The sequence below is a fragment of the Euphorbia lathyris genome, chromosome 2 (assembly GCF_963576675.1).
Source record: "Euphorbia lathyris chromosome 2, ddEupLath1.1, whole genome shotgun sequence".
NCBI classification, from domain to species: Eukaryota; Viridiplantae; Streptophyta; class Magnoliopsida; order Malpighiales; family Euphorbiaceae; genus Euphorbia; species Euphorbia lathyris.
The window spans coordinates 100,493,065-100,519,828 of NC_088911.1; the positions used below are offsets into that span (position 1 = coordinate 100,493,065).

General features: G+C 35.0%; 2 protein-coding genes across 2 annotated transcripts; one reads left to right on the plus strand and one right to left on the minus strand.

Moving 5' to 3' along the window:
- Window positions 1-19,025: 19,025 nt before the first annotated feature.
- LOC136220791 (glycine-rich protein HC1-like) lies at window positions 19,026-19,608 on the plus strand. Its single transcript, XM_066008600.1, has 2 exons — window positions 19,026-19,198; window positions 19,280-19,608. The coding sequence occupies exons 1-2, from the start codon at window positions 19,093-19,095 to the stop codon at window positions 19,444-19,446; spliced, it is 273 nt and encodes a 90-aa protein (XP_065864672.1). The 5' UTR covers window positions 19,026-19,092; the 3' UTR covers window positions 19,447-19,608.
- Window positions 19,609-24,234: 4,626 nt separating this feature from the next.
- Window positions 24,235-24,820, minus strand: LOC136220792 (glycine-rich protein HC1-like). Its single transcript, XM_066008601.1, has 2 exons — window positions 24,645-24,820; window positions 24,235-24,563 (listed from the first exon to the last, which is right to left on the minus strand). Exons 1-2 carry the CDS (start codon window positions 24,748-24,750, stop codon window positions 24,397-24,399), a joined length of 273 nt encoding a protein of 90 aa, XP_065864673.1. The 5' UTR covers window positions 24,751-24,820; the 3' UTR covers window positions 24,235-24,396.
- Window positions 24,821-26,764: the final 1,944 nt, after the last annotated feature.

A 26,764-nucleotide genomic window follows, 5' to 3' on the forward strand; every position in this document is an offset into this window, starting at 1 on the left:
TATGCTTTAGAAAACCATAGCAAAAATATCCCTTCAAACCATTAAGGTCTTATCCACCCGAGCTGAACTCAGTGCTCAAATAATTGAAACATGCAAATATGGGTCTCTACACATGCCTCAAGTTAGGCCACTCTTATGGAAATCCAAAATGGAGATGTCCATATCATTCACTTCTCTTAGGAGCACTTATCCCGCATTAATTCATGATTTATAGCCACATCTTATCCATTGAGCTTACAATTAAGGCCTCAACACCCATCTATTCTTCAAACCATTCGCATGAGACTGCAACTGAGGTCTCACCTTCCATGCTAGGAAAATCAAATTCACTCCATCCAAGTCTACAATTAAAGTTACGTGAACAAAAATTCTTGTGAACCTTCCAAGGTCTCACTCTACCTGAGTTCCAATCAGCGCTCAAAAGCGAACCCATAACTTTGAGTCTCTTCTATCCAACCTTAAATTAAGGTCACTCTAGGACTATCCGAAATGAAGACTTCCACCGCCAGGGGTCGAGTGTAAGATCCTCTATGCTAAGATTTCTTACCGTTTACATTTATTACCTCGAACCAAGGTAATTTTCTCTACCCGGGCTAAGAATTACGGATTAGAACTATAATATTGGAAATCCATAATCTATTTTAGAATAAGTGCCCAAATCCACTCGAGCTAAAATCGATGGCTCACGAAATCTTTCCAAAATATATCATTATATTTCTGAATTCTAAGATGGAATCAGAAATACCTTCTTGACCTCCAAATGAGCAACCAAGTTTGCATTTTGCTCTTTTCAATTTAGGAACCGAAACTATCTTCTTAGCCTCCAAATAAGCAATCAAGTTTCCATTTTGCTATTTCTGAATTTCTAAAATGGAACCAAAACTATCTTCTTAGCCTCCGTTTTGGTTGACAAATTGACCCATAGTCTTCTCATTTGAATTCAAATGGGCTTGATAGGCCTAAAGCTAAAAATGGATCCACAAGTCACCTCTCTCTTTATTTCTGAACTAAATGAGAAATTTGATGTGAATTTTAGAAATTACGGAAGAATGATTACTTTATCTTGACGTGAGGATTTTAAAACCTCCGATATTGAAGCGCAGATTCTTTAAAGTCAGCCACATTTTTATTTTCTGCAAACAAAATGTGATTTATTTATTTTTTCTTCTGAATTATTATAAAAACAAATGTATTATTATTATTAAAATATTATTATTATTTGCTCAACTAATTGGATTTATTTTTTCTAACGAAGCATAACATATCCTCAATCACATAAATTCTTTTTGAAAGCTAATGTCGAATCCCGAACTGATTATACGTTGCATAATTAAGGACAAAAACTTCTAAAACATTTATTGATATACTATTTAACATTAATATAACAATTTAATTATATCAATTAACATTAATATCACAATTTAATTGTACCAATTATCGGGATGTGAACCAGACTATATTATAGATAATGTTCAACCATGGATCTCTGAGGATATTAATTAATAGGGACCTCCTTAGGCCCTTTACTGCAATTGAAGTCACAAGGGCAGTCTTCTCATTGCATCCTGATAAAAGTCCTGATCCTGATGGCTTTAACCCCTGTTTCTATCAGCACCACAATTGGGGCGGATGTGGTCTCTTCCTATTTAAGCTGGCTCAACTCGGGTAAGTTCCCTGATGACATCCATAATACTCATCTTGTTCTTATCCCCAAAACGGCAAAACCTGAGGTTGTGGCAAACGTTAGGCCAATTGCTATGTGTAATGTTATCTACAAGATAATGTCCAAAGTTATAGCAAACCGTCTAAAATCATCCATTCATCTTATTATCTCCACTACTCAGAGTGCTTTCATCCCTAACAGGCTCATCACTGACAATATAATGCTGGCTTCTGAAGTTAATCACTTTTTGAACAGGAAAACGCATGCTAGAACCGGTTTTGCATCACTGAAATTGGACATGGCAAAAGCTTATGACAGGGTTGAGTGAAACTTTCTAAGGGCAATGATGAAGAAGTTGGGTTTTACAGATAGGTGGACAGAGTTGGTTATGCAGTGTGTTACTAAAGCTTCCTACCACGTCATTAGTGGGGAACATACAATTGGGCCGATTATACCTAGCAGAGGCCTCAGGCAGGGTGATCCGATCTCCCCGTACCCGTTCCTCATTTGCACGAAGGGTTTGTCAACGTCTCTCTCTCAGCTTAAATCTAATGGTCTGATCCACTGATGTCGCATTGCTCGTTCTGCCCCGTCTATCTCCCATCTCTTCCTATTTGTTCTTCTGTGCATCGCTGAAGGAGGGTAGCGATGTAAAGCACTGTTTGGCTTTGTATGAAAAGGCTTCTGGTCAAAAAGTAAACTTCAGTAAATCATTTATATCCTTCAGTAGACATTGTCACCAAGAGGTATGTAATTCCATGAGCTCTCTGTTTGGTATCTCTTTGTTGGCCACACCGGGAACCTATTTGGGCCTCCCATCCCTTGTAGGTAGGAATAAGAGGCAAATTTTCCGTTATGTGAATGATAGAGTATACGCCCGTTTAAATAGCTTGAAAGCTAAGTTTCTTTCCCGTGCTGGGAAGGAGGTCCTTTTGAAGTCAGTTATCCAAGCTATACCATCATATGTTATGAGTCTATTTATGCTCCCTAAAACGCTGTGTGAGGAACTGGAAAAAATGATGAGCAGTTTCTGGTGGGGCTCGAAAAGGCTTGAGGAGAAAAGCATCCACTAGACGACATGGGATAAACTGTGTGCTCCAAAGTTTGATGGTGGGATGGGGTTCAGGCGTATGCATGTTTTCAATCTAGCCCTCCTGGCTAAGCAAGGTTGGCGCCTTTTAACTCACCCTGAATCCCTAGTTGCAAGGGTCTATAAGGCTCGCTATTTCCCAAATTCCAATTTTTTAGGAGCAGAATTGACCAATAATCCGAGTTTAGTTTTGCGATGTATTATGGACTCTCAACCTTTAATTTCTGCAGGCGCAAGATGGGTTACAGGGAACGGAACTGACATTAACATCTGGGAGGACCTGTGGTTGCCAAACGATGTTCCATATGTTGAGAGCATTCGGCCCGAGGGAGTGCAATGCCAGAACATATGCGAGTTACGAACTACTGATGGTACGGGTTGGGATTCGCCCTTTGTTCACGGTTTTTTCATTGAGAGGGATGTTGATTTAATTTTGCGTGTTCCGGTTAGTGTCCGTGAGGTGAGTGATTCATGGGGTTGGGACGGAACTTCTGTAGGCATTTTTTCGATTAAAGCAGCATACAGACAGCTTATGGACTCTGAGGCCATAGTCCTAAACTTAATTACTGGTATTAACTGGAAGGCGTTATGGAAGTTACACATTCTGCCTAAAGTCCGGAACTTCGCTTGGAGAGTCATATCCGGTTGCTTGCCGTCAAGCTTAGCGTTAAGAGATAAATTCGTTCCGATTAATCCTCTCTATCCGCGCTGTTTTGCTAGTGAGGAATCCGTTTTTCACGCCTTGGTAGCCGCCCATACGCAAGGAGAGTCTGGAATTTCTCATGTATTGGTGATGTGAGTGGGCGGTATATCTCTTTTCAGGATTTCTAGTTGGACATCGTGGGCTTACAATGATAGCAGGTTGTAGAAGAAGTTGTGATGGTCTGCTGGGCTATATGGCTCGACAGGAATGATGAGGTATGGAATAAGGTCCGATCGTTTGCCGGAATCACGTTTGGGAAAGCTACTGCCCTCCTCTCACAATGGAAATCGGCACGTCTACTTCTGAACCCACGCCACCGACAATTACAGCCTGGTCGAGCACACTGGACTGCCCCTACGACAGGTAATATCTTAAAATTTGATGGTGCTGTGTTTAGTGACCTGGATCGTGGTGGGTACGGTTTCGTTCTTCGGGATGAGAGAGGTTCTTTTATTGTTGCGGCTAACGGCTTGTTATAGTGCCAATTGGACCCCCTCCTTGTCGAAGTACTGCCGTGTCGTGAGGCACTTAGCTGGCTGAAGATGCGTGGGTGGAGGAACATTGAGCTCGAATCGGACTCATAATTACTGGTGTATGCTTTGCAGCGAGAAACCAGTGTCAGTTTGACCCTGGAGCTGGTAATTGGTGACTGTCGACACTTGCTTGAAGACCATGGGGACTGCACGGTTAAGTTTTTGCTAGGGCTGTGAGTTCTATGTCTGATCATGGGGAATGGTTTTCAAACCCTCCCTCTTTTGCTTGTAATGCTATTGCTCATGATACTTAATAAAGCTTTGGTTTTCCTTTTCAAAAAAAAAAGTACCAATTATTGTTAATATAACAAACCAATTCTATTAACCACCGTTAATATTACAAATCTATTATATCAATCAATCATTAATATAATAAATCAATTATATTAACTAATATTAATATAACAAAGTAACTATATCAATTAACATAAATGACGTATATTTTCAATGAGAATTTATAAATTCGAGTTATATTGAAATAATTTGTAATGTCTCGTTCTCATTTCATAGTTTAAATTTAGCTAACCAAACACCCTTTAGGATGCTACATTGATGAGTTGATTAAATTTTGATTAGGTATTTCATAAATTGGGCATTTGATCTAGAATTGTATTGAGTATTTGATAAATTGGTCTAACCAGGGGCAATTCCGGCCCTTGTCTCAAGAAATATTAATGATGTGCTGGTTTTGCATCCCCAAGATGGCCCCAGAAGTATTAGATCCTTCCTAAATCTAAACTTCAATTTTTTTGGGTCTGTTAGGTCTTCTGAAATCCAAATTTTCAATTTTTTTTTTATCCATTAGGCCCTCCAAATCTAATTTTTTTTATTGAAAACAATTTTTATTACATTCCACTTAGCAAAAAAAAAAAAAAATTTAAGCACTGAGTGCCAAATCCCCCTTCCAACCAGGGGCGGAGACAGGTGGCCGGAGTGGCCGGGCCCTTCCCGCCGCCGGAACCACTATGGTCACGAGTAGTTTCGGCTCTATGTCTCCATGAAATTTAAGGTGTTGTGGTGTTCCGGCCCTCCTGTTTCTAAGAAATTTAGATCGGGTATTGAATTAGCACCCAAAATTGGTCCAAGTCCAGTTATGTTCTCTCTAAATCCAAATTTCCAATTTTTTTTAGCCTATTAGGCCTTGATTAAATCCAAATTTCTATTTTTTTAATGTGTTAGGTCCTTATTAACCCAAATTTATATTTTTTTAGCCTATTAGACCCTTTCTAAATCCGAATTTTTATTAGACACGGTTTTATAATTTTTTTTTACACACCATATGTAAAATCGGCCCCCAACGGAACAATCTTGTATTCGCCACTGCCTCCAACCCGCTAATCTCGTATTCGTCACTGGTGACAGATATGTGCTAAGTTGATTATACCTCTAATTTTCTAACCATGTGCAGTTTCATTACGTCCTCAAAGAGCAATTGCTGAGGAAAGCTGTCAAGCTACAGTAAAACCTCTGTCGCGCCCGTGCCCGCGGATCGCGAACTGTTATATATTTTCGATGTAGCTCTCGCTCTACTGGTTTATTAATGGTGATGGACAGTCCCTTTAGGGAGACAAATCCAATGGGTTTTTGAGTCGCCACCAATCAGTTGGACGGTCTGATTGGACACCGATTTGATTCTGAATCGACCCATTCGGGTAAGCTCGGATAAGGTAATGGTCTGCGGTGATTCTAAGCTCGGTTTTCGGTTACGTGTAGGGAAGAGACGTAATCTCACCCTACCCCGCCCGATAAATCGGTACTGTTGTAGTTCTAAATGTTCGCTCTATGTGCTTGTGTCTATGATTGCTTTGAAATGTTGTTAATCGTATCAATTCAGGCCTTTGACGATACTCGTAAGGTTGTGGTCATACGACCATAATAGGATCGTTATCCAACGATCAAAATTGGTAAAGAAACCCATAGATTATTTTTATTTTATTGATTAATTATAGTTTAAAATATTAACGTATTTTATAATTAATTAATTATTTATCTTTTATTTATTTAGATCACTATTCAACGATTTAGATAATCGGATTTTATAATTGCTATCCAGCCATTGAACCCAATTAAAAAAATGAATATTGGAAGATTATTGTATAATATATGATCTTATTATTTATCCGGACCATTATTCAACGGTTTGGATAATCGAGTTAATTTGTAACCGCTATCCAGCAATTAAACCCGATATATACTAAAATTATCATATTTTATTAGTGCATGGTTTATTAATCGTTTATCGCGTTTTATTATCTTACACTTACCGTGCATATGATTATGACATAACCGTATGCATTGGGTAATAGAAGTAATTGGGAATTCGTGAATGACCTATATCGTTTTAGGAGTTCGAATCATGTCGTCATCAATTTTAAGCGGACATTTGAGAAGCGAAAAGGATATTCGGGCTAAATTACAAACTAAAGTTAACGGGGTCAGTGGAACGGATTTATTTATAAACTAATTTAAGCTATAAACAGTTAAAGTTAAAGTTAATTTAAACTAAAAGAGAAAGAAATAAATTCAAACAATTTATTAACTAATCTTTTTCCAACCAACAAGTAAACCATGTTAAGTTAACAAAGATTTAGAATTAAGCTTTAACAATGAGTTAGGTAATCAAAGTGAATAAATTTGAAACTTATTAATAGTAAAGAAAGCAAATGGGCTATAGCTTAAACAGTAAAAGTCTTGAGGGACGGGTCAGCCCTGAATTGGATTCGGATCCAAAGTGCTTGACCCGGTTTAGATTCCCCATTTCAGAATTAGGAATCCCTAATTTCTCTACTTCTCTCTGGACACTCGATTTCTTCCCCTCTCTCCTGCCTTCACCATCTTCCACACTGGCGGTTAGTCCCTAGTCGGAGCGGCGGGGGTCTTTTCATGGAGTCTGCCGGCGAAGACATCGTCTGAGGAACAACGGTAAGGAGGCGGTGCCCTGGTCGATTTTTATTTCTGGAGATGAGGGAACCGCCGTACCGAACGGAGGAGGTAAGGGTGTCCGCGACGTCAGACCGGCCTCGGATTGATTCCGGCGATGGAGATGTAAGTTTCCCTATTCCCTTACCATTACGACCTCACCTCACTCTGTTCGTTTGGTTTTGCTGGAAAGCCACGATTAAGGTTTTCTTCGTTTAAAGCTCAAATTGAGATTGAATTTTTTCTATGCTTAAGGCTTAAATTGAGATTGATTTCCCTATAGTTCAGGAACTGGGATACAGATTTATAGGCACATATCATGTCATTTTTTATTTTCCTGATGATTCAAAGCTAAACTTAATTTACTGATGGTAATTTATGGTACCTATGCTTGTTTTTTCTAAAATTGTATATACATATGGCTGTGGTTCCTTGGTTTTTGTGTTTTTTGGGTATTTCGATTATCTTATGGATTGGAATGCATTTAACAGGGGAAAGGTATTGCTAAGGTTGAGGTTGTGGTTGAGGGATCCTTACCATTTTTTAGGTCCTAACCTTCTCAATAGGCATATTCAGCAGGTTTTCATTTTAGGATTGTTGATTTTACTTGGTGTTCTTACTAGCTGGGATTTTAAACGATGCCAGTATATAAGACTACATTTCTCAATCCTAGGATGATTTAACTCCGAGCAAATAAATAAATGGGAGCTAGTAAAGATTTAAATCAAATATTGTACAAATGACAAAGCCTTTAGACAGGAAACATGATAAATAGGCTAAACCTTCAAAATGTACTGCAACTTAAAAATGAAAATGAAACTGCAAAAGCGGAATTGTATTACATTACCAACCTTACAAAGCGGTACCAACTTCGAGTTTGGAACTCCTTAACAGGAGTATTGCTTTCCAATTACAAATAGAACAGACCAGATCACCTAAAGCTAGAACTCTCTCTACTACAATAGAACAGACCAGATTACCTAAAGCTACATTTTTCAATCCTAGGATGATATAACTTTTTATGTTTCTGCTCTTTTCTTTTGCTGTGTTTTTCTTTTTCCGTTCTAATATTCTTGCCCCTCTTTTCTTTTGCTCTAATCTTTTTTTTTTCCTTTTTTGTTCTAATGTCAATGTTGGTTTTCTTGTTTCAGGTGCCAGCCTCATCCATTTATAGATATGACCAGGGCATCCAGTGATTGAGAAGGGTTGTCCTGTTGTGATGAATTGTCTTTTCTCCTGCAGTGCAGTGGCTGGTTTCAAGGGCTACCCAATTTTGGCTCCTTCTTCTCTTTGGACTCAAGCCAAGTAATGCACTTGTCCCTTGTTTCAGAATGGCTGTTTTCAAGATGGTTCTGGATGCAGTGGCTATCTTCAAGATGTTTGTCCCTTCTTGTTTGAATTTTGGATTGAAGATTGTTTTGGCTGTACTTTGGATGGCTTGGCTGTAGAAACATTGAAATTAGTTTTTTGTAAAAATGTAAAGTTTATTTTTCTTAATAATAGCACTTTATCTTATTTTTTTATAGTGCACTTTATTTTACTTTTATTCCATTATTTTTTCAGCTTATTAATTCATTTGTTGTAAGATAATTTTAGAAATTATACTCTAAATATAATTTATAAACCAAAATCCTTTTAAAAGTAAATATGGATAACTTTAAAAATTGATTTTGTCATAGCTTTGTATTTAGATTATAGGGATTTCCAATATAATTTCACAACTAATGAATTAAAGTTTGAAAATTAATCTAGCCAATTAGATATAAGTTGAACTTAACTAATGAATTTAAAACACAACAATTTCAAAACTCATATTTAGAATACAACAAATTATATTTCAAATATAATTTATGACCTGAAAAATATTTCTATTCCAATAAATCACATCTCTAATATAATTTGATAATTATACCGAGATATAAAAAATTGGTATAAAATATAATTTTCTTAATAAATTATACTCGTAATAGAAAGTTTGCATTTCTAATATAATACACGAATTTGTTAGAATTCCAAATATAATCAGTTAAAGTTTTTTTTTTTTTAAAAATGTCCCGGACAAAAATGAGTATCTACAGCTGCCCCCCTTTGTATACCTCCATTAGAAATGGAGTATACAAAGCACACATAGATAACCATTTTTGCACTTTATTATGAAAAACTAAAAACAAAGAAGGATTTAGTAAAACTTCCTGGATGTTTGGATCAATCTGTATTGATCTGACTTGATTCGTGCTGATTTGATTCTGATATGTGAGCTTTTATAGCGGCTCCCCGCGACTTGTGTGAGCTTGTAGAACGGCTACTCGCAATCGATATGTGAGTGTTTAGAGCGGCTCCCCGCAACTGATATGAGCTTTTATAGCGGCTCACCGCGATTGGTGTGAGCTTTTAGAGCGGCTCCTCGCGACTGATTTGGGAGAGTTGTTCATCCTACAATTTTGAATGATTTGAGACTGTTCATTCTACAGTTTTGAATGACTCTGAGACTGGGCATTCTCCAGTTTGAATGGTTTGAGACTGTTCATCCTACAGTTTTGAATGACTCTGAGACTGGGCATTCTCCAGTTTGAATGACTTGAGACTGTTCATCCTACAGTTTTGAATGACTCTGAGACTGGGCATTCTCCAGTTTGAATGACTTGAGACTGTTTATCCTACAGTTTTGAATGACTCTGAGACTGGGCATTCTCCAGTTTGAATGACCTTTAACGGGCATCCTCCATTTTTTTTTCTAGATGACTTGAGACTGTTCACCCTACAGTTTTGAATGGCTCTGAGACTGGGCATTCTCCAGTTTGAATGACCTTTAACGGGCATCCTCCGTTTTTTTTTTCTGGATGACTTGAGACTGTTCACCCTACAGTTTTGAATGGCTCTGAGACTAGGCATTCTCCAGTTTGAATGACCTTTAACGGGCATCCTCCGTTTGGTTTGAATGACTTTTACGGGCATCCTCCGTTTGTTTTGAATGACGTTTACGGTCATCCTCCGTTTGTTTTGAATGACATTTACGGTTATCCTCCGTTTGTTGTTGTTTGTTTTTTTTTTGAATGACTTTTACGGTCATCCTCCGTTTGTTTTGAATGACCTTTAACGGGCATCCTCCGTTTGTTTTGAATGACGTTTACGGTCATCCTCCGTTTGTTGTTGTTGTTGTTTTTTTTAATGACGTTTACGGTCATCCTCCGTTTGTTTTGAATGACGTTTACGGTCATCCTCCGTTTGTTTTGAATGACGTTTACGGTCATCCTCCGCTTGTTTTGAATGACGTTTACGGTCATCCTCCGCTGTTTTGAATGACGTTTACGGTCATCCTCCGTTTGTTTTGAATGACGTTTACGGTCATCCTCCGCTGTTTTGAACGACGTTTACGGTCATCCTCCGCTGTTTTGAATGACGTTTACGGTCATCCTCCGTTTGTTTTGAATGACGTTTACGGTCATCCTCCGTTTGTTTTGAATGACTTTTACGGTCATCCTCCGTTTTTTTTACTGGATTTGCAGACTTTTCTGCCATTGATGTTAAAATGATGTGAATAGGCGATTCTCCCAACGGACGTTCCCTATCCACTTTTGCATTTTCTCTTGATTTTTTCAAATTTTGCTGGGACGATATTGGTGATCGCTCGCCTGGCTTTTATTGATTTCCTGCAAAATAACTCGATGGCTATGCAGGACAAAATGTAGTTACACACATGGAAAACACATGTAATGATTTATGAATGCATGCTTTTAATGATGCAAAAATGTGATATGTTTTACGACACTAATTTCAGTGAGAACTTTCGCAAATAAACTTTTGAGAAAATTGCTGCTTTGCGTGCAGAAAGGATATCATGATTTTTTTTTCATTCTTTTTTTTCAGGATGGTTAAAAAACCTTTATTGAAAACACAATAAAAGATGTTATGTATTTTTGAGAATGGCTTTCTTGTCTTTTTGGCTCATTCAAAATGCATAATCCAAGAGAGATCATCGCTACTCCTTGGGGATTTTGGGCTTCATCTGGTTAAAAGCCTCGATTGCTTTAGGTTTTCTTTGAATTATTCTCGAGTTTGTTCCGCTGACTCCTTATTGTCTTCAAGGATGCTCTGAATCTCCATGCTTTTGAAGATTATGGTTCTTTATAACATGCGTGTATCGAACCATTTCATCTCTTCGATCATATCATGGGAAGGTATCCTGGCCCCAATGCTTTTTGTTTCAATTTCAGCACTACTGGTACCTTCATTTGATGGATCTGGTGCTAAGAAAATTAGCCATGTTGCCCCTAGCAAGATTCCAGATGAAGAATGATTTGAAGTGATGCATCAATGTCCCGTTTTCTGTGAGGAACTGTGATTCCAGAAAAGTCAACCATTCATTTCACATATTTTTTCAGGATCATGACTCTTTAACAAATGCATAAAACCATTTTCAAAGCAAGGTTTATGAGGAAAAGATGAATGTTGGTATGAATTGTGTTTTTTTCATTTTAGTTTTTTTTTGGAAGAATGGTTTAGATAATGAAACCATCAAAAAGTTCAAATGATCAAGAAGATTCCAAACTCCACGTGTCTCGATGTGATGTTCTTCTAACTCTCATCTTTATTGGTGACATCGTCTCGATTGCCCCCAACTCATATTGTGTCTTATTGATGAAATCACTGGCTTGTATTGGTGGCATTTCTGTGATTGCCCCCAACTCATGTTCTGTCTTGTTGGTGATACCACTGGCTTGTATTGGTGGCATTTCTGTGATTGCCCCCAGTTTCGCTTTTTTCTGTAATTGTCTACTCATCATTCTAGTTCGACATGAATGAGTTTTGTTGGTGCTAAGGAGATCAATCTTATTGCCCCAATCGACTTTCAGTTTCACACGATTGACTTTTATTGCTTGCATTTTCTTTTGCCTAGATTTCTTTTTGAGAATGTCAATCTAGCAGGCACTTTTTTCTTTTTTATTTGCCCTAACTTTTGCCTAGATCGCCCTTACGGGTTTTCAACCTAGCGGGCTTTTTTCGGAGTTCAATTGCTTTTCATGTTGTAGCATCTTCAAATGTTCTTTAGACTTGACAAATTGAGGGAACATTGTCGCTTTGTTGAATCTTGATCATTCTTCAATCAATTGGTTTCCTTTTTATGGAAAAGGGAAAATTGGCGATATGAAAGAAAATGTCTATGGCTCAAAGGGGCGAACAAAAGAGTATATTGAAAAAGGTAGGTTAAAGGCTGAATGTACGTTCCAAAGAAGGCCTTAATCATTTCCTTAATCATGATGAGTCTGATATTTCGCTTCGAGGAATAATAAAATGATTTTAAATTTTGACTTAACCAAGACAATTTTCCTAGAAAATGATAAATTGATTGCAAGACATCTATCACGTGGTCTTCATTGATCTCATTGATGATAGGATCAAACTTCCATTTCTTTCCTTTTCTCTTTTTCTCTTTTTTTCATTTTTCATTTTTTTTCTTTTTTTTTAAACCTCAACTCAAACATCTCTCAAGTGCGTGAAGGTCAATGGAAATTCTACCTTGATCATTATCACTTTTCAAAATGGTTTCATTACCTATTGATGAACGATATGTTTGAGAGTGAATGAAAGGAAGAATTTAGTATGGGGTATGAATAAAATGAAGATGATAACATGCATCTTATTAAACAATCATGATCCTGATAATGTTTGAAATAAATGTGCCTTTCCCGAACCTTCGACAGAATTTATGATGATGCTCCGTGATACATCCTTTGTTCAATCAATTTCAACCTTCCTGAATTTCCAATGTCTCAGGAATGGTACGCGCATTTGGCACTTAAGATTATGCCGCTTCGAACAAGGTGGTCGTGGAGGTTCGGAACGTTCTGATAATTCTGAAGCAATTTATTGAATTATTTGTGTGAGGCACCAAAGTAAGATCCCCGACTTTGTTTTTTTCCCTTTTTTATGATTCATGATCTCTATTTATCGTTTTTTTTCTTTTTTTCTTTTTTTTGTTGGATTATTGATTGAACAAGCCAAACAGACAATTTTTTTCTATTTTTTTAAATGTGCTTTTTTTTTCTTTTAGAAAGACAATGCAAATGCATGAGATGTTGAAAGCCTTTTTTCTAAAAGGTCCCTAGAATTTTGCTCTCATTAAAACGAAGAATGAAATATAACCCGTGTATGTTGTATGAAATTATGCCACACACGACCATGTTATGGATGAAAATCATTATAAAAGCTTATGCGTGATAATGAACGACACGAACTGACATGTGAAAAAGGAGACCGCACAACTACAATGACATACGGGCTCAAAGAAATCATGATAATTTTGAATGATTTTATTTATGATATGAATGATTGACACGTGGGTGTTCACATATGTGTGGTGACACAAATCACGATATGTGATATCATGTAGCCTAGACGTACGTTGACATGATGATATGAAACGTGACAAGAATGTACGACACAGAAAATGGTATGAAATGAGGTGACATATCTTGCGTAATGGAGTGCGCAAGAACACATCATGTTGTGAAATGTATGATAAAAACATATGTTGGACACACGTGTACTGACGACATGATACAACGTATGATGTGATGTGATGCTATCAAAATACAATTTCATTAGGCAAGAAATGCTTTCTTAGACACTCTTCGTACACATTATCAAAACAAAATATAAATATAAGCATTCGATAATTATCTCTTTCTTCAAGCATATTCATCGTATTATTTTATCCCATTGATGAATTAATCAACCTATTTTTTCGAGATCAACTTTCATTGTGTTTTTTTTATTCAAGATTTCTATTATGCTTGAAGAAGATGCCATGAGAAAGTATCGAATATCCATATTTATATATTTATTCGATAATGAGTATAAGAGAGAAAACAAAGCATTAGTGCCAATAAATCATATTCCATTTTAAAGTTTTTTATTTTTATTTTTTTATTCGTGAATAAATGACAAAATCTCCCCATTTAAATTATGATTATAACAACTGAATTATCCTTAAAAGGTCCATTCCATAATATATTTGGACAAAAGAGGAATCACTTCTGGCATCCGAAAAGTGATTTATTTCATGTTTTAAAACAAAGTGTTCAATAAAATAGATATTCTTTAATGTCCTAGACTTTTCAAGGATAACCCATTTATTATTTTCATAATCCTTCATCACATTATGTTGGACAACGACTCAAGTATAGACAATTAGGTGTAATCATATATAGACATGTAAATCAGGTCACACCAAGCAATTTTTATATTATGATGTAAATCCTATAGGGTTAACCTGCACAAAAGGGCTGGCTTCTATTGGGTAGCTCTTGGATCTATTTCTAAAGGTACAAAAGTCGTGGTTCGGGTCACAAATCCTTAACCCCATCATTGCTGAATAGGGAAGTCCAATTTGAGTTGAGTCGTTTCAGGACCCCAACCTCGGTGTTCCCGAGAGGACAGTCCGTACTTTGCCTCGTCCTAGATCCTAGAAAAGGGTAAGATCATATACATGACCTTTGAGTGCAAGTGTGATAGTGTGGCTTGAATGATATGTCAATAAAATAACATTTAATTTAAGCAATAACATATACAATAATAAACACATAGTACAAGCAGTTAGGAATACATACACAGCCGGGAAATCAATGTCCCCAGCAGAGTCGCCAGCTGTCGCGCCCGTGCCCGCGGATCGCGAACTGTTATATATTTTCGATGTAGCTCTCGCTCTACTGGTTTATTAATGGTGATGGATAGTCCTTTTAGGGAGACAAATCCAATGGGTTTTTGAGTCGCCACCAATCAGTTGGACGGTCTGATTGGACACCGATTTGATTCTGAATCGACCCATTCGGGTAAGCTCGGATAAGGTAATGGTCTGCGGTGATTCTAAGCTCGGTTTCCGGTTACGTGTAGGGAAGAGACGTAATCTCACCCTACCCCGCCCGATAAATCGGTACTGTTGTAGTTCTAAATGTTTGCTCTATGTGCTTGTGTCTATGATTGCTTTGAAATGTTGTTAATCGTATTAATTCAGGCCTTTGACGATACTCGTAAGGTTGTGGTCATATGACCATAATAGGATCGTTATCCAACGATCAAAATTGGTAAAGAAACCCGTAGATTATTTTTATTTTATTGATTAATTATAGTTTAAAATATTAACGTATTTTATAATTAATTAATTATTTATCTTTTATTTATTTAGATCACTATTCAACGATTTAGATAATCGGATTTTATAATTGCTATCCAGCCATTGAACCCAATTAAAAAAATGAATATTGGAAGATTATTGTATAATATATGATCTTATTATTTATCCGGACCATTATTCAACGGTTTGGATAATCGAGTTAATTTGTAACCGCTATCCAGCAATTAAACCCGATATATACTAAAATTATCATATTTTATTAGTGCATGGTTTATTAATCGTTTATCGCGTTTTATTATCTTACACTTACCGTGCATATGATTATGACATAACCGTATGCATTGGGTAATAGAAGTAATTGGGAATTCGTGAATGACCTATATCGTTTTAGGAGTTCGAATCATGTCGTCATCAATTTTAAGCGGACATTTGAGAAGCGAAAAGGATATTCGGGCTAAATTACAAACTAAAGTTAACGGGGTCAGTGGAACGGATTTATTTATAAACTAATTTAAGCTATAAACAGTTAAAGTTAAAGTTAATTTAAACTAAAAGAGAAAGAAATAAATTCAAACAATTTATTAACTAATCTTTTTCCAACCAACAAGTAAACCATGTTAAGTTAACAGAGATTTAGAATTAAGCTTTAACAATGAGTTAGGTAATCAAAGTGAATAAATTTGAAACTTATTAATAGTAAAGAAAGCAAATGGGCTATAGCTTAAACAGTAAAAGTCTTGAGGGACGGGTCAGCCATGAATTGGATTCGGATCCAAAGTGCTTGACCCGGTTTAGATTCCCCATTTCAGAATTAGGAATCCCTAATTTCTCTACTTCTCTCTAGACACTCGATTTCTTCCCCTCTCTCCTGCCTTCACCATCTTCCACACCGGCGGTTAGTCCCTAGTCGGAGCGGCGGGGGTCTTTTCATGGAGTCTTCCGGCGAAGACATCGTCTGAGGAACGACGGTGAGGAGGCGGTGCCCTGGTCGATTTTTATTTCTGGAGATGAGGGAACCGCCGTACCGAACGGAGGAGGTAAGGGTGCCCGCGACATCAGACCGGCCTCAGATTGATTCCGGCGACGGAGATGTAAGTTTCCCTATTCCCTTACCATTACGACCTCACCTCACTCTGTTCGTTTGGTTTTGCTGGAAAGCCACGATTAAGGTTTTCTTCGTTTAAAGCTCAAATTGAGATTGAATTTTTTCTATGCTTAAGGCTTAAATTGAGATTGATTTCCCTATAGTTCAGGAACTGAGATACAGATTTATAGGCACATATCATGTCATTTTTTATTTTCCTGATGATTCAAAGCTAAACTTAATTTACTGATGGTAATTTATGGTACCTATGCTTGTTTTTTCTAAAATTGTATATACATATGGCTGTGGTTCCTTGGTTTTTGTGTTTTTTGGGTATTTCGATTATCTTATGGATTGGAATGCATTTAACAGGGGAAAGGTATTGCTAAGGTTGAGGTTGTGGTTGAGGGATCCTTACCATTTTTTAGGTCCTAACCTTCTCAATAGGCATATTCAGCAGGTTTTCATTTTAGGATTGTTGATTTTACTTGGTGTTCTTACTAGCTGGGATTTTAAACGATGCCAGTATATAAGACTACATTTCTCAATCCTATGATGATTTAACTCCGAGCAAATAAATAAATGGGAGCTAGTAAAGATTTAAATCAAATATTGTACAAATGACAAAGCCTTTAGACATGAAACATGATAAATAGGCTAAACCTTCAAAATGTACTGCAACTTAAAAATGAAAATGAAACTGCAAAAGCGGAATTGTATTACATTACCAACCTTACAAAGCGGTACCAACTTCGAGTTTGGAACTCCTTAACAGGAGTATTGCTTTCCAATTACAAATAGAACAGACCAGATCACCTAAAGCTAGAACTCTCTCTACTACAATAGAACAGACCAGATTACCTAAAGCTACATTTTTCAATCCTAGGATGATATAACTTTTTATGTTTCTGCTCTTTTCTTTTGCTGTGTTTTTCTTTTTCCGTTCTAATATTCTTGCCCCTCTTTTCTTTTGCTCTAATCTTTTTTTTTTCCTTTTTTGTTCTAATGTCAATGTTGGTTTTCTTGTTTCAGGTGCCAGCCTCATCCATTTATAGATATGACCAGGGCATCCAGTGATTGAGAAGGGTTGTCCTGTTGTGATGAATTGTCTTTTCTCCTGCAGTGCAGTGGCTGGTTTCAAGGGCTGCCCAATTTTGGCTCCTTCTCTTTGGACTCAAGCCAAGTAATGCACTTGTCCCTTGTTTCAGAATGACTGTTTTCAAGATGGTTCTGAATGCAGTGGCTATCTTCAAGATGTTTGTCCCTTCTTGTTTGAATTTTGGATTGAAGATTGTTTTGGCTGTACTTTGGATGGCTTGGCTGTAGAAACATTGAAATTAGTTTTTTGTAAAAATGTAAAGTTTATTTTTCTTAATAATAGCACTTTATCTTATTTTTTATAGTGCACTTTATTTTACTTTTATTCCATTATTTTTTCAGCTTATTAATTCATTTGTTGTAAGATAATTTTGGAAATTATACTCTAAATATAATTTATAAACCAAAATCCTTTTAAAAGTAAATATGGATAACTTTAAAAATTGATTTTGTCATAGCTTTGTATTTAGATTATAGGGATTTCCAATATAATTTCACAACTAATGAATTAAAGTTTGAAAATTAATCTAGCCAATTAGATATAAGTTGAACTTAACTAATGAATTTAAAACACAACAATTTCAAAACTCATATTTAGAATACAACAAATTATATTTCAAATATAATTTATGACCTGAAAAATATTTCTATTCCAATAAATCACATCTCTAATATAATTTGATAATTATACCGAGATATAAAAAATTGGTATAAAATATAATTTTCTTAATAAATTATACTCGTAATAGAAAGTTTGCATTTCTAATATAATACACGAATTTGTTAGAATTCCAAATATAATCAGTTAAAGTTTTTTTTTTTAAAATGTCCCGGACAAAAATGGGTATCTACAACCTCTATATAGGAATACACATGGGACCGAACTATTTGTATAACAATTGTGAGGTTATTACTAAATAGAGTTTGGTATAATAAAAAATTTCAACACATATAATTTTAGATTTTAAATAATACCACTTGAAATTGGTTAAGATTATCATAGGCATACATGGTTTATATATAATGTATAACAATAAACATTAATGGAATAAATTAAATATTTAGAATTTCAATTTAGAGTTTAGGTTTTCAATATATAGATAATTGAAAGAGTTTTATGGGAAAAATATAAACATCAAATAAGAATACTAAATATTTATAATTTCAAGTTGTAGTTTGGGTTTCCAACTCGTAAATAATTTCAATAGTTTCTTTTAATATTTTATGATTTAATTTGAATTCTTAATATATACATATAAATATATAATTATTACTATATGGAGGCATAATTTCTAAAGGTGAGACTTGAAAAGTGTATAACAAATAACGTTTGGGAGGTTATTCCTATTTATAACTGGCCCAAGTTGGGACCGAGTTTTTTTATAACAAAATAGAGGTTATTTATAGATAGAGTATTCCTATATAGAGGTTTTAATGTACTTGGTCCCGAAATGTATTTCTAAAAAGGTATTGCTGAAACACTGCTGAAGAAGTGTTTCGATACAAAATATAGCCTGAAGGAACTATAGAGATAAAGCCGTAATTAGCCTCCCTTGAGACTTATCAGTCAAATTATTAACTAACAGGTTCCATTGCAATCTACCATCAATAATAATTTTTCTACTTGATGATATATATATGAATTGTAGTCTTCTAGAATCCACTATTAGTCAAAAATCTGACACAAGAAATATGCAAGTATGATCCAAAACCAGACAAAACGTTGCATGTTTGGTGAGCCCAAACCCCCTAATCTCTGTTTCGAAAATGTTATAAATAGAGGAGCCCAAATCTCAACTTGATCATCCAGCTAAAGTTGAGCAAATTATAACTTAATTTTGTGTTAAGAGAATCGAAGAAAAAATCAAATGGGTCTCTCAAAGATTTGTGTTCTTCTTGCTGTTGTTGTTCTTATCTGCTCAGAGATCTCAATCTCAGCAGCTCGTGAACTTGGTGAGACTACATCTAACACAGGTTAGTATTATTTGAAGTGACTTGTTTCAAATTATTTTCTACAACAACATTATTATATCCTATTGAAACATTAATTTGCAGATGGATATGGATATGAAAAGGGGAAAGGGCATGGAGGATATGGCTATGGAGGATCATATGGCAAAAAAGGACATAACTATGGAGGATCACATGGGGACAAAGGATATGGCTATGGAGGATCATATGGGAAAAAAGGACATGGATATGGCTATGGAAAGAATTATTAGATCAACAGAACTTAATTGATTACCCTTTTGCTTACAAATGGGTAACATTGTATATGTACAAATAACTGTTTTCTGCATACCTACTTAATTATGGAAAATAAGAGACTAATTAGTTTCATCTATTGAAATTATAGCCAACAAACAAAAAATATTACTCGTACAGCGGATTGGTGAAATTTCATGCGTTAAGATTTGCCTATTTAATTCCATGCCTTTTATATATAAGCTTTATCTTTTACTATAATCTGGTTACATCTATCAACAAGAAGCTATTAGTTGGAAATTAAAAAGATTTACCTTCAAACAGTTGTTAGGAGAGTTTATTACCCCTTAAACAGTACCTGACCAGCCTTGAACACATAAATCGGATAAACCAAACAAAAAACGGCTCAAATCCGGATTAATGAAATTAGCTAAAAGAAAAGGAAAATTACCATACCACTTTATTGAAAGATGATTGATATTAAGAATAAAAATATATAAACCACATCAATGTTATGGTATTTTTCTCCAATAGTAACTTGTTATATTAATAGGCAAAGCTTATGGCATAGAGAAATGAGATAAAAAAGAGATGACGGGAACGTATTTTGGAGCTACATGAAAAACGGTAATTAGAGACCAATAGTTGCGATCAAATTAGATGACGGGAAAATTTTTTTGTGCTATATTTCTCCAAAAGGGGGAATTTTAATAATAAACCACTACAAGAAAAACGGTAATTAAAGACCAATAGTTGCGATCGAATTACATCGGTTGCTAACTTGTAAACTTGTTGGTTGCAAAACACATATAGTGGTGCAAAGTTGCGAATTTCATTTGTGAAATACATTTGAGACTTCAATACTGTTTAAAGATCTAATGATTGCAAACATTGCAACTGAATCGGTCTCAAAATATATTTTGTGGTTGCAAATTTTTATAGGCCATTTAGGGACTTTTATATATTTAATATACTAAGATATTTCTATATTAAATATATACTAAGATATTTGAATTATATTTTTTACTAGAATTAGATAGGAAAGAAATGAGATAGAAAGAGATGACGGGATCATATATTTGAAAAAAGAATGATTCCATTGTTATTTTAAAGCAGAATGATTCCATTGTTTTTTTAGGCTTAATACATTACCAGCTCCCTGAACTTGTCCAAAATAGTAGACTGGCTTCCTGAACTTTGCAAGTGTCTCACCAGCTCCCTAAACTTGCTTATTTCGTATCACCAGCTCCCTAAACTTGTCCATAAAAGTAGACTAGCTCCCTGAAATTTGCAAGTGTGTTACCAACTTCCTAAACTTGTATATTCTATAATAACTAAATACAAAAACTTATTAAACCTAAATTCTAAAAATACGTCTTCATCTATTCGAGAGGTAATTTTTTCGTTTCTCATACCTTTCAACCTATTATAAGAGTTAGCGTTGAATGTTTAAGAGATTGAATAGATGAGGATCGAGGGTTAGTATTATGGTTTTTATATTTAATTGTCATAGAATAAGCAAGTTTGAGGAGTTGGTGAGACAATTGCAAAGTTCAGGGAGCTAATCTACTTTTATGGACAAATTTAGGGAGCTGATGATACGAAATAAGCAAGTTTAGGGAACTGGTGAGACACTTGCAAATTTCAAGGAGCCAATCTACTATTTTGGACAAATTCAGGGAGCTGGTGATGTATTATGCTGTTTTTTTAAGTAAAAAGAAAATTCCATTAATGAAAGTCAGAATACAATATAAAACAAATAAAATCAAGAGGCCTTAAGGACCATTTCATCAGTCCTGACATAGAGTAGGCATCTCGAGTAAGCTCATGGGCTGCATTATTTGCAGAACAGCTAACGAAATTGACACTAACATAATTTAAAGAACTTAACAGAGATTTAGACTCTTCTAATATAAAACCATAAGCAGGCCTAAAAGGTCTTTCCCTAAGATGATTAATTACCGTATTAGCATCCGATTCAATCTCACATCTTCCCAAACCTTTATTTTTTAACCAACTCAACGTCTTATACCAACTGCTTCTCCATCTCTGACTTGATAGTTTCTTGAGAGAAGATTAAAAAACGCACCACAGAACTGACATTCACTATTACGAAGCACAACCCCAACCCCTAATAAATGAGAATCCAGAATCAGGGAAGCATCAACATTTAACTTGTGAACCTAGGGAGGAGGTCTGCACCATCTATGTGCTAATGAATTTTGTGTCGAACAATTTCTTCCATGAAGCAAGGTTTATGGATCCTGCCATTCCTCTTCAAAACCAGACAAGCGTGGAAAACCACTTTTGGACTTAACATTGTTCCAAAGTAACTGTTTCTATCTGTCCAAATACCACAAATTACCATGGGCCACACACAAATAGAGTCAACAGACTGTGTGTATTAAAAATAAAGCCCACTCACTCCATGAATAAGTGACTTCTCCATTTTAGAATTCTTTCCATTCATGCAATCTCCCCAACTCGAATAAAAATGGTGAGTCCGTATAAAACATGCATAAAACTCTCTTTAACCGAACCACATAATGAACATATGAGACAAAAATGTACATGTCTCTAAATGGATCTAGGGCTCGAATTGCAATCGAATTTATTTTTGATCCCTTACTGCATATTTTCTTGTACATTATGGTATTTTCTATCATTAATACCAATTTTTAATATTGGTTTTTTTTAAAGATGAGGTTTTTTTTAAAAAAGTAATGAGGGTTTTTTAATCATTATAAATAGTTGACTGAGAGATTTACTTTGTCATTATAAATATTTTTAATGATATAATTTTGAATGATGGTAAATTTACCATCATCATCGTAAGTTAATAATGTGGGATGATTTCACTCATTAAAAACAGAGTTAGTTTTGTAAATGTAATATTTATTTTTTAATAAAAGTTCTTTATTTTGAATTGAACTATTCTTCAATTGAATAAAGACCGGCAACTGATCAGAGCGCACCAAGGACATCCCGACTAGGTCGGCACCCCCAAGAGAACACCCAAAACCAGAGCCGATATTATTAAAAGGAAAATGGATTTATTAACAAAATGGATTTTCTTGTAATGCATGCTTTTCTATACTAAAATATTTTTATATTCTTTTTTTATATAGTATAAAATTTGCTTCTTAATTCCCGAGTAATCCCTCATTAATACTCGATTACCCTATCCGCACTTAATGTTTTTTACAACCTTGAGTTTCATGGTCCATGTTTTAGTATTTAATAAATTACTAGAATTGTGTCCGCGCGTTGCGCGGGTGAATAAACTTTTTGTACATAAATTTAACATTTTAATATTTTTTTTAAATTTTATATTATTTACATATAGTGATATTAATATTTTATTTTAAAATAATTTAAATTTACAAATTGTAAATAAAATAACAAACATACTTTTATAATTGCTTGATAATAGTTTAGAAGTTGTTGAAATCATAATCTATTGTTCATATTGACATGTTTGCAAAGATCTTTCATTTCCGTTCTTGTATAATATTTTTTTCTAGATAATCTTTCAATTTTAAAATATTTACTACACTTTGTAATAAGTCGATTGCATCTGTTAATAGAAATTTTTTAAATTCATCAAAATCTTCATCAAGCGGTAAATAAACGACAGAATAACACAAATGTGAATTAGTAATTAATAATGAAACCATAGTTCTGAAAGATTCAGAGGATGCATATTTCAATTTGCATATGAAACATGAGATGCTATATACAATTCAAGGTTTCTGAATTGATGAAACTGTTTGATGGAATTTGTATAGGCTATGTAATTAATTAATTTATTTTAACGATAAAACTGAAATAGTATTTATGATATTAATGTAGTAATTATGATATTTCAATTTTCTAATTGATATTAATATATCTTTAATATAAAAATATCTTAGTATATTAAGCATATAAAAATCCCTAAATGGCCTACAAAAATTTGCAACTACAAAATATATTTTGAGACCGATTCAGTTGCAATGTTTGCAACCATTAGAACTTTAAAACAGTATTGAATTCTCAAATGTATAACACAAATGAAATTCGCAACTTTGCATCACTAGATGTGCTTTACAACCAACAAGTTTACAAGTTAGCAACAGATTTAATTTGATCGCAACTATTGGTCTTTAATTACAGTTGCAATGTTTGCAACCATTAGAACTTTAAAACAGTATTGAATTCTCAAGTGTATTTCACAAATGAAATTCGCAACTTTACACCACTAGATGTGCTTTACAACCAACAAGTTTACAAGTTAGCAACCGATTTAATTTGATCGCAACTATTGGTTTTTGATTACCGTTTTTCTTGTAGTGCTTTATTATTAAAATCCCCCTTTTGGAGAAATATTCCACAAAAAAATTTTCCTTTCATCTCTTTGATTTGATTGCAACAATTGGTCTCTAATTACCGTTTTTTTTTGTAGCTCAAAAATATGTTCCCATCATATCTTTTTATCTCGTTTCTTTCCTATGCCATAAGATTTGCTATTAATATAACAAGTTCTACTATACAATATTTTCCCTTTTCTTTTAGCTAATTTCATTAATCCGGATTTGAGCCGTTTTTTGTTTGGTTTATCCGATTTATGTGTTCAAGGCTGGTCAGGTACTGTTTAAGGGGTAATAAACTCTCCTAACAACTGTTTGAAGGTAAATCTTTTTAATTTCCAACTAATAGCTTCTTGTTGATAGATGTAACCAGATTATAGTAAAAGATAAAGCTTATATATAAAAGGCATGGAATTAAATAGGCAAATCTTAACGCATGAAATTTCACCAATCCGCTGTACGAGTAATATTTTTTGTTTGTTGGCTATAATTTCAATAGATGAAACTAATTAGTCTCTTATTTTCCATAATTAAGTAGGTATGCAGAAAACAGTTATTTGTACATATACAATGTTACCCATTTGTAAGCAAAAGGGTAATCAATTAAGTTCTGTTGATCTAATAATTCTTTCCATAGCCATATCCATGTCCTTTTTTCCCATATGATCCTCCATAGCCATATCCTTTGTCCCCATGTGATCCTCCATAGTTATGTCCTTTTTTGCCATATGATCCTCCATAGCCATATCCTCCATGCCCTTTCCCCTTTTCATATCCATATCCATCTGCAAATTAATGTTTCAATAGGATATAATAATGTTGTTGTAGAAAATAATTTGAAACAAGTCACTTCAAATAATACTAACCTGTGTTAGATGTAGTCTCACCAAGTTCACGAGCTGCTGAGATTGAGATCTCTGAGCAGATAAGAACAACAACAGCAAGAAGAACACAAATCTTTGAGAGACCCATTTGATTTTTTCTTCGATTCTCTTAACACAAAATTAAGTTATAATTTGCTCAACTTTAGCTGGATGATCAAGTTGAGATTTGGGCTCCTCTATTTATAACATTTTCGAAACAGAGATTAGGGTGTTTTGGCTCACCAACCATGCAACGTTTTGTCTGGTTTTGGATCATACTTGCATATTTCTTGTGTCAGCTTTTTGACTAATAGTGGATTCTAGAAGACTACAATTCATATATATCATCAAGTAGAATAATTATTCTTGACGGTAGAGAGCAATGGAATCTGTTAGTTAATAATTTGACTGATAAGTCTCAAGAGAGTCTAATTACTGCTTGATCTTTCAGAGCTACAGTTCCTTCTGGCTATATGTTGCACCGAAACTCTTCTTCAATATTGTTTCAGCATTTCCTGCCCCTGTATCTTTTTAGAAATACATTTATGGCTGTATGTTTGTGTAAGAAATAGCCTCCAGGACCAAGTAGCTTGAAAGCTTTCCTCATCAATTGCTCTTTCAGGACATAAAGAAACTGCATATGGTTTAGAAAAGGATTTTTCACGGAGCATTTGGATTTGCATATCAGCTAATGATGTTCATTACTATCATTCATTAAACATTGTTGGAAAAAGGCATCCATTCATTTAATTATTTTCATTATTTATTTCATTATATCCCTAGAAAATTCATCCATTTAATTATTTTCATAGAATAGGAAAAACAAAATAGTACAAAAAGACTGAAAAAGCAAAGTTCATATATTGCATACACCTCCTAGGTGGATACTGAAGGGTATACCACAAAAAGGCAAATACTGCAACATGTACACCGTTCTGATAGATAGCATGGGGCATATGCCAGAAGTTCGGATACTTAACTGCATATACACTCCTTCAGTGGATACTGCGAGGAATACGACAAAAAGGGATGAATACTGCAACACTTAAACTCTTAGGTGGATACTATGAAGCATGGGTCGATATTGCAGATACTTGTGGACTAAACAAACTCGAGGTGGTCTTATACTAATTCAATTCACTTATGCATTCATGCATCATTCATCATATTATCCCCAAGTCAAGGGGCACGAAATCTCCATATTTTTGTTTTGAACCAAAGGTGTAAAATATTTGTTCAACAAAAGTCGGTCAAAAAAACAAAATACATCCGAACCATAATAATTATTCCCCTGAAGCTGAAAATCGCTATTCAGCATCGGTCGGGTCTCACAATTAGTGATCTGACTTATCCAGACAAAATCCAGCCCAACCCTTCATCGGTCCGGTATTGGGAACTGAATCCACCCAAACCTTTGAAAATCAAGGTCTCAGCTCCATAGGCTTTAGGAAACCCTAGAATATCCCTTCAAACTATGGTCTTATCCACGTAAGCTGAACTCACTTCTAAAAAAGTCGAACCCTGCAAATTTGGGCCAACCTTACGAAAATCCAAAATGGAGATGCCCTCATAATTTGCTTATCTGCCAAGCACTTATATTGCATTAATTCATGATTTATGGTGAGATATCTCCCCAAATCCCACATTGGTTAAAAGTGTTGTAAAGGGATGTGTGAATCCCACATTATTTAGAAATAAGGAAGTCAATGGGAGTTCCCTTATAAATAGGCTTTAGGCCTTTAATTGATGTATTCCACATTCTCAAGGCTAGTTAACTAGGAGGTGTAACTTAGGCTTTGAGTTTGTGTGAGAAAGCGAGAGTTTTTTGTTACAGTTTTGTCCGTCCAAAAATTGTAATCCTTTGATAGTGGAGATTTAAGAGGCCTACGGGTCCCGTGGTTTTTATTTCTTGTTGAAGAGGTTTCCACGCTAAAATTGTTGTGTGCCTTTATTACTTTTCTCTATTATTTCTTTGTGTGGGTGTGTGTTTGTTTGTTTGGCCCTAACAAAGTGGTATCAGAGCCGAGGTTTGGCCTAGGGAGGGTATATAATAGAGGAAGAGCATAAACCGAGCTGTAGAGAAGATGTCATCTACAACGTTCAAGTATGAGATTTCGCTCTTT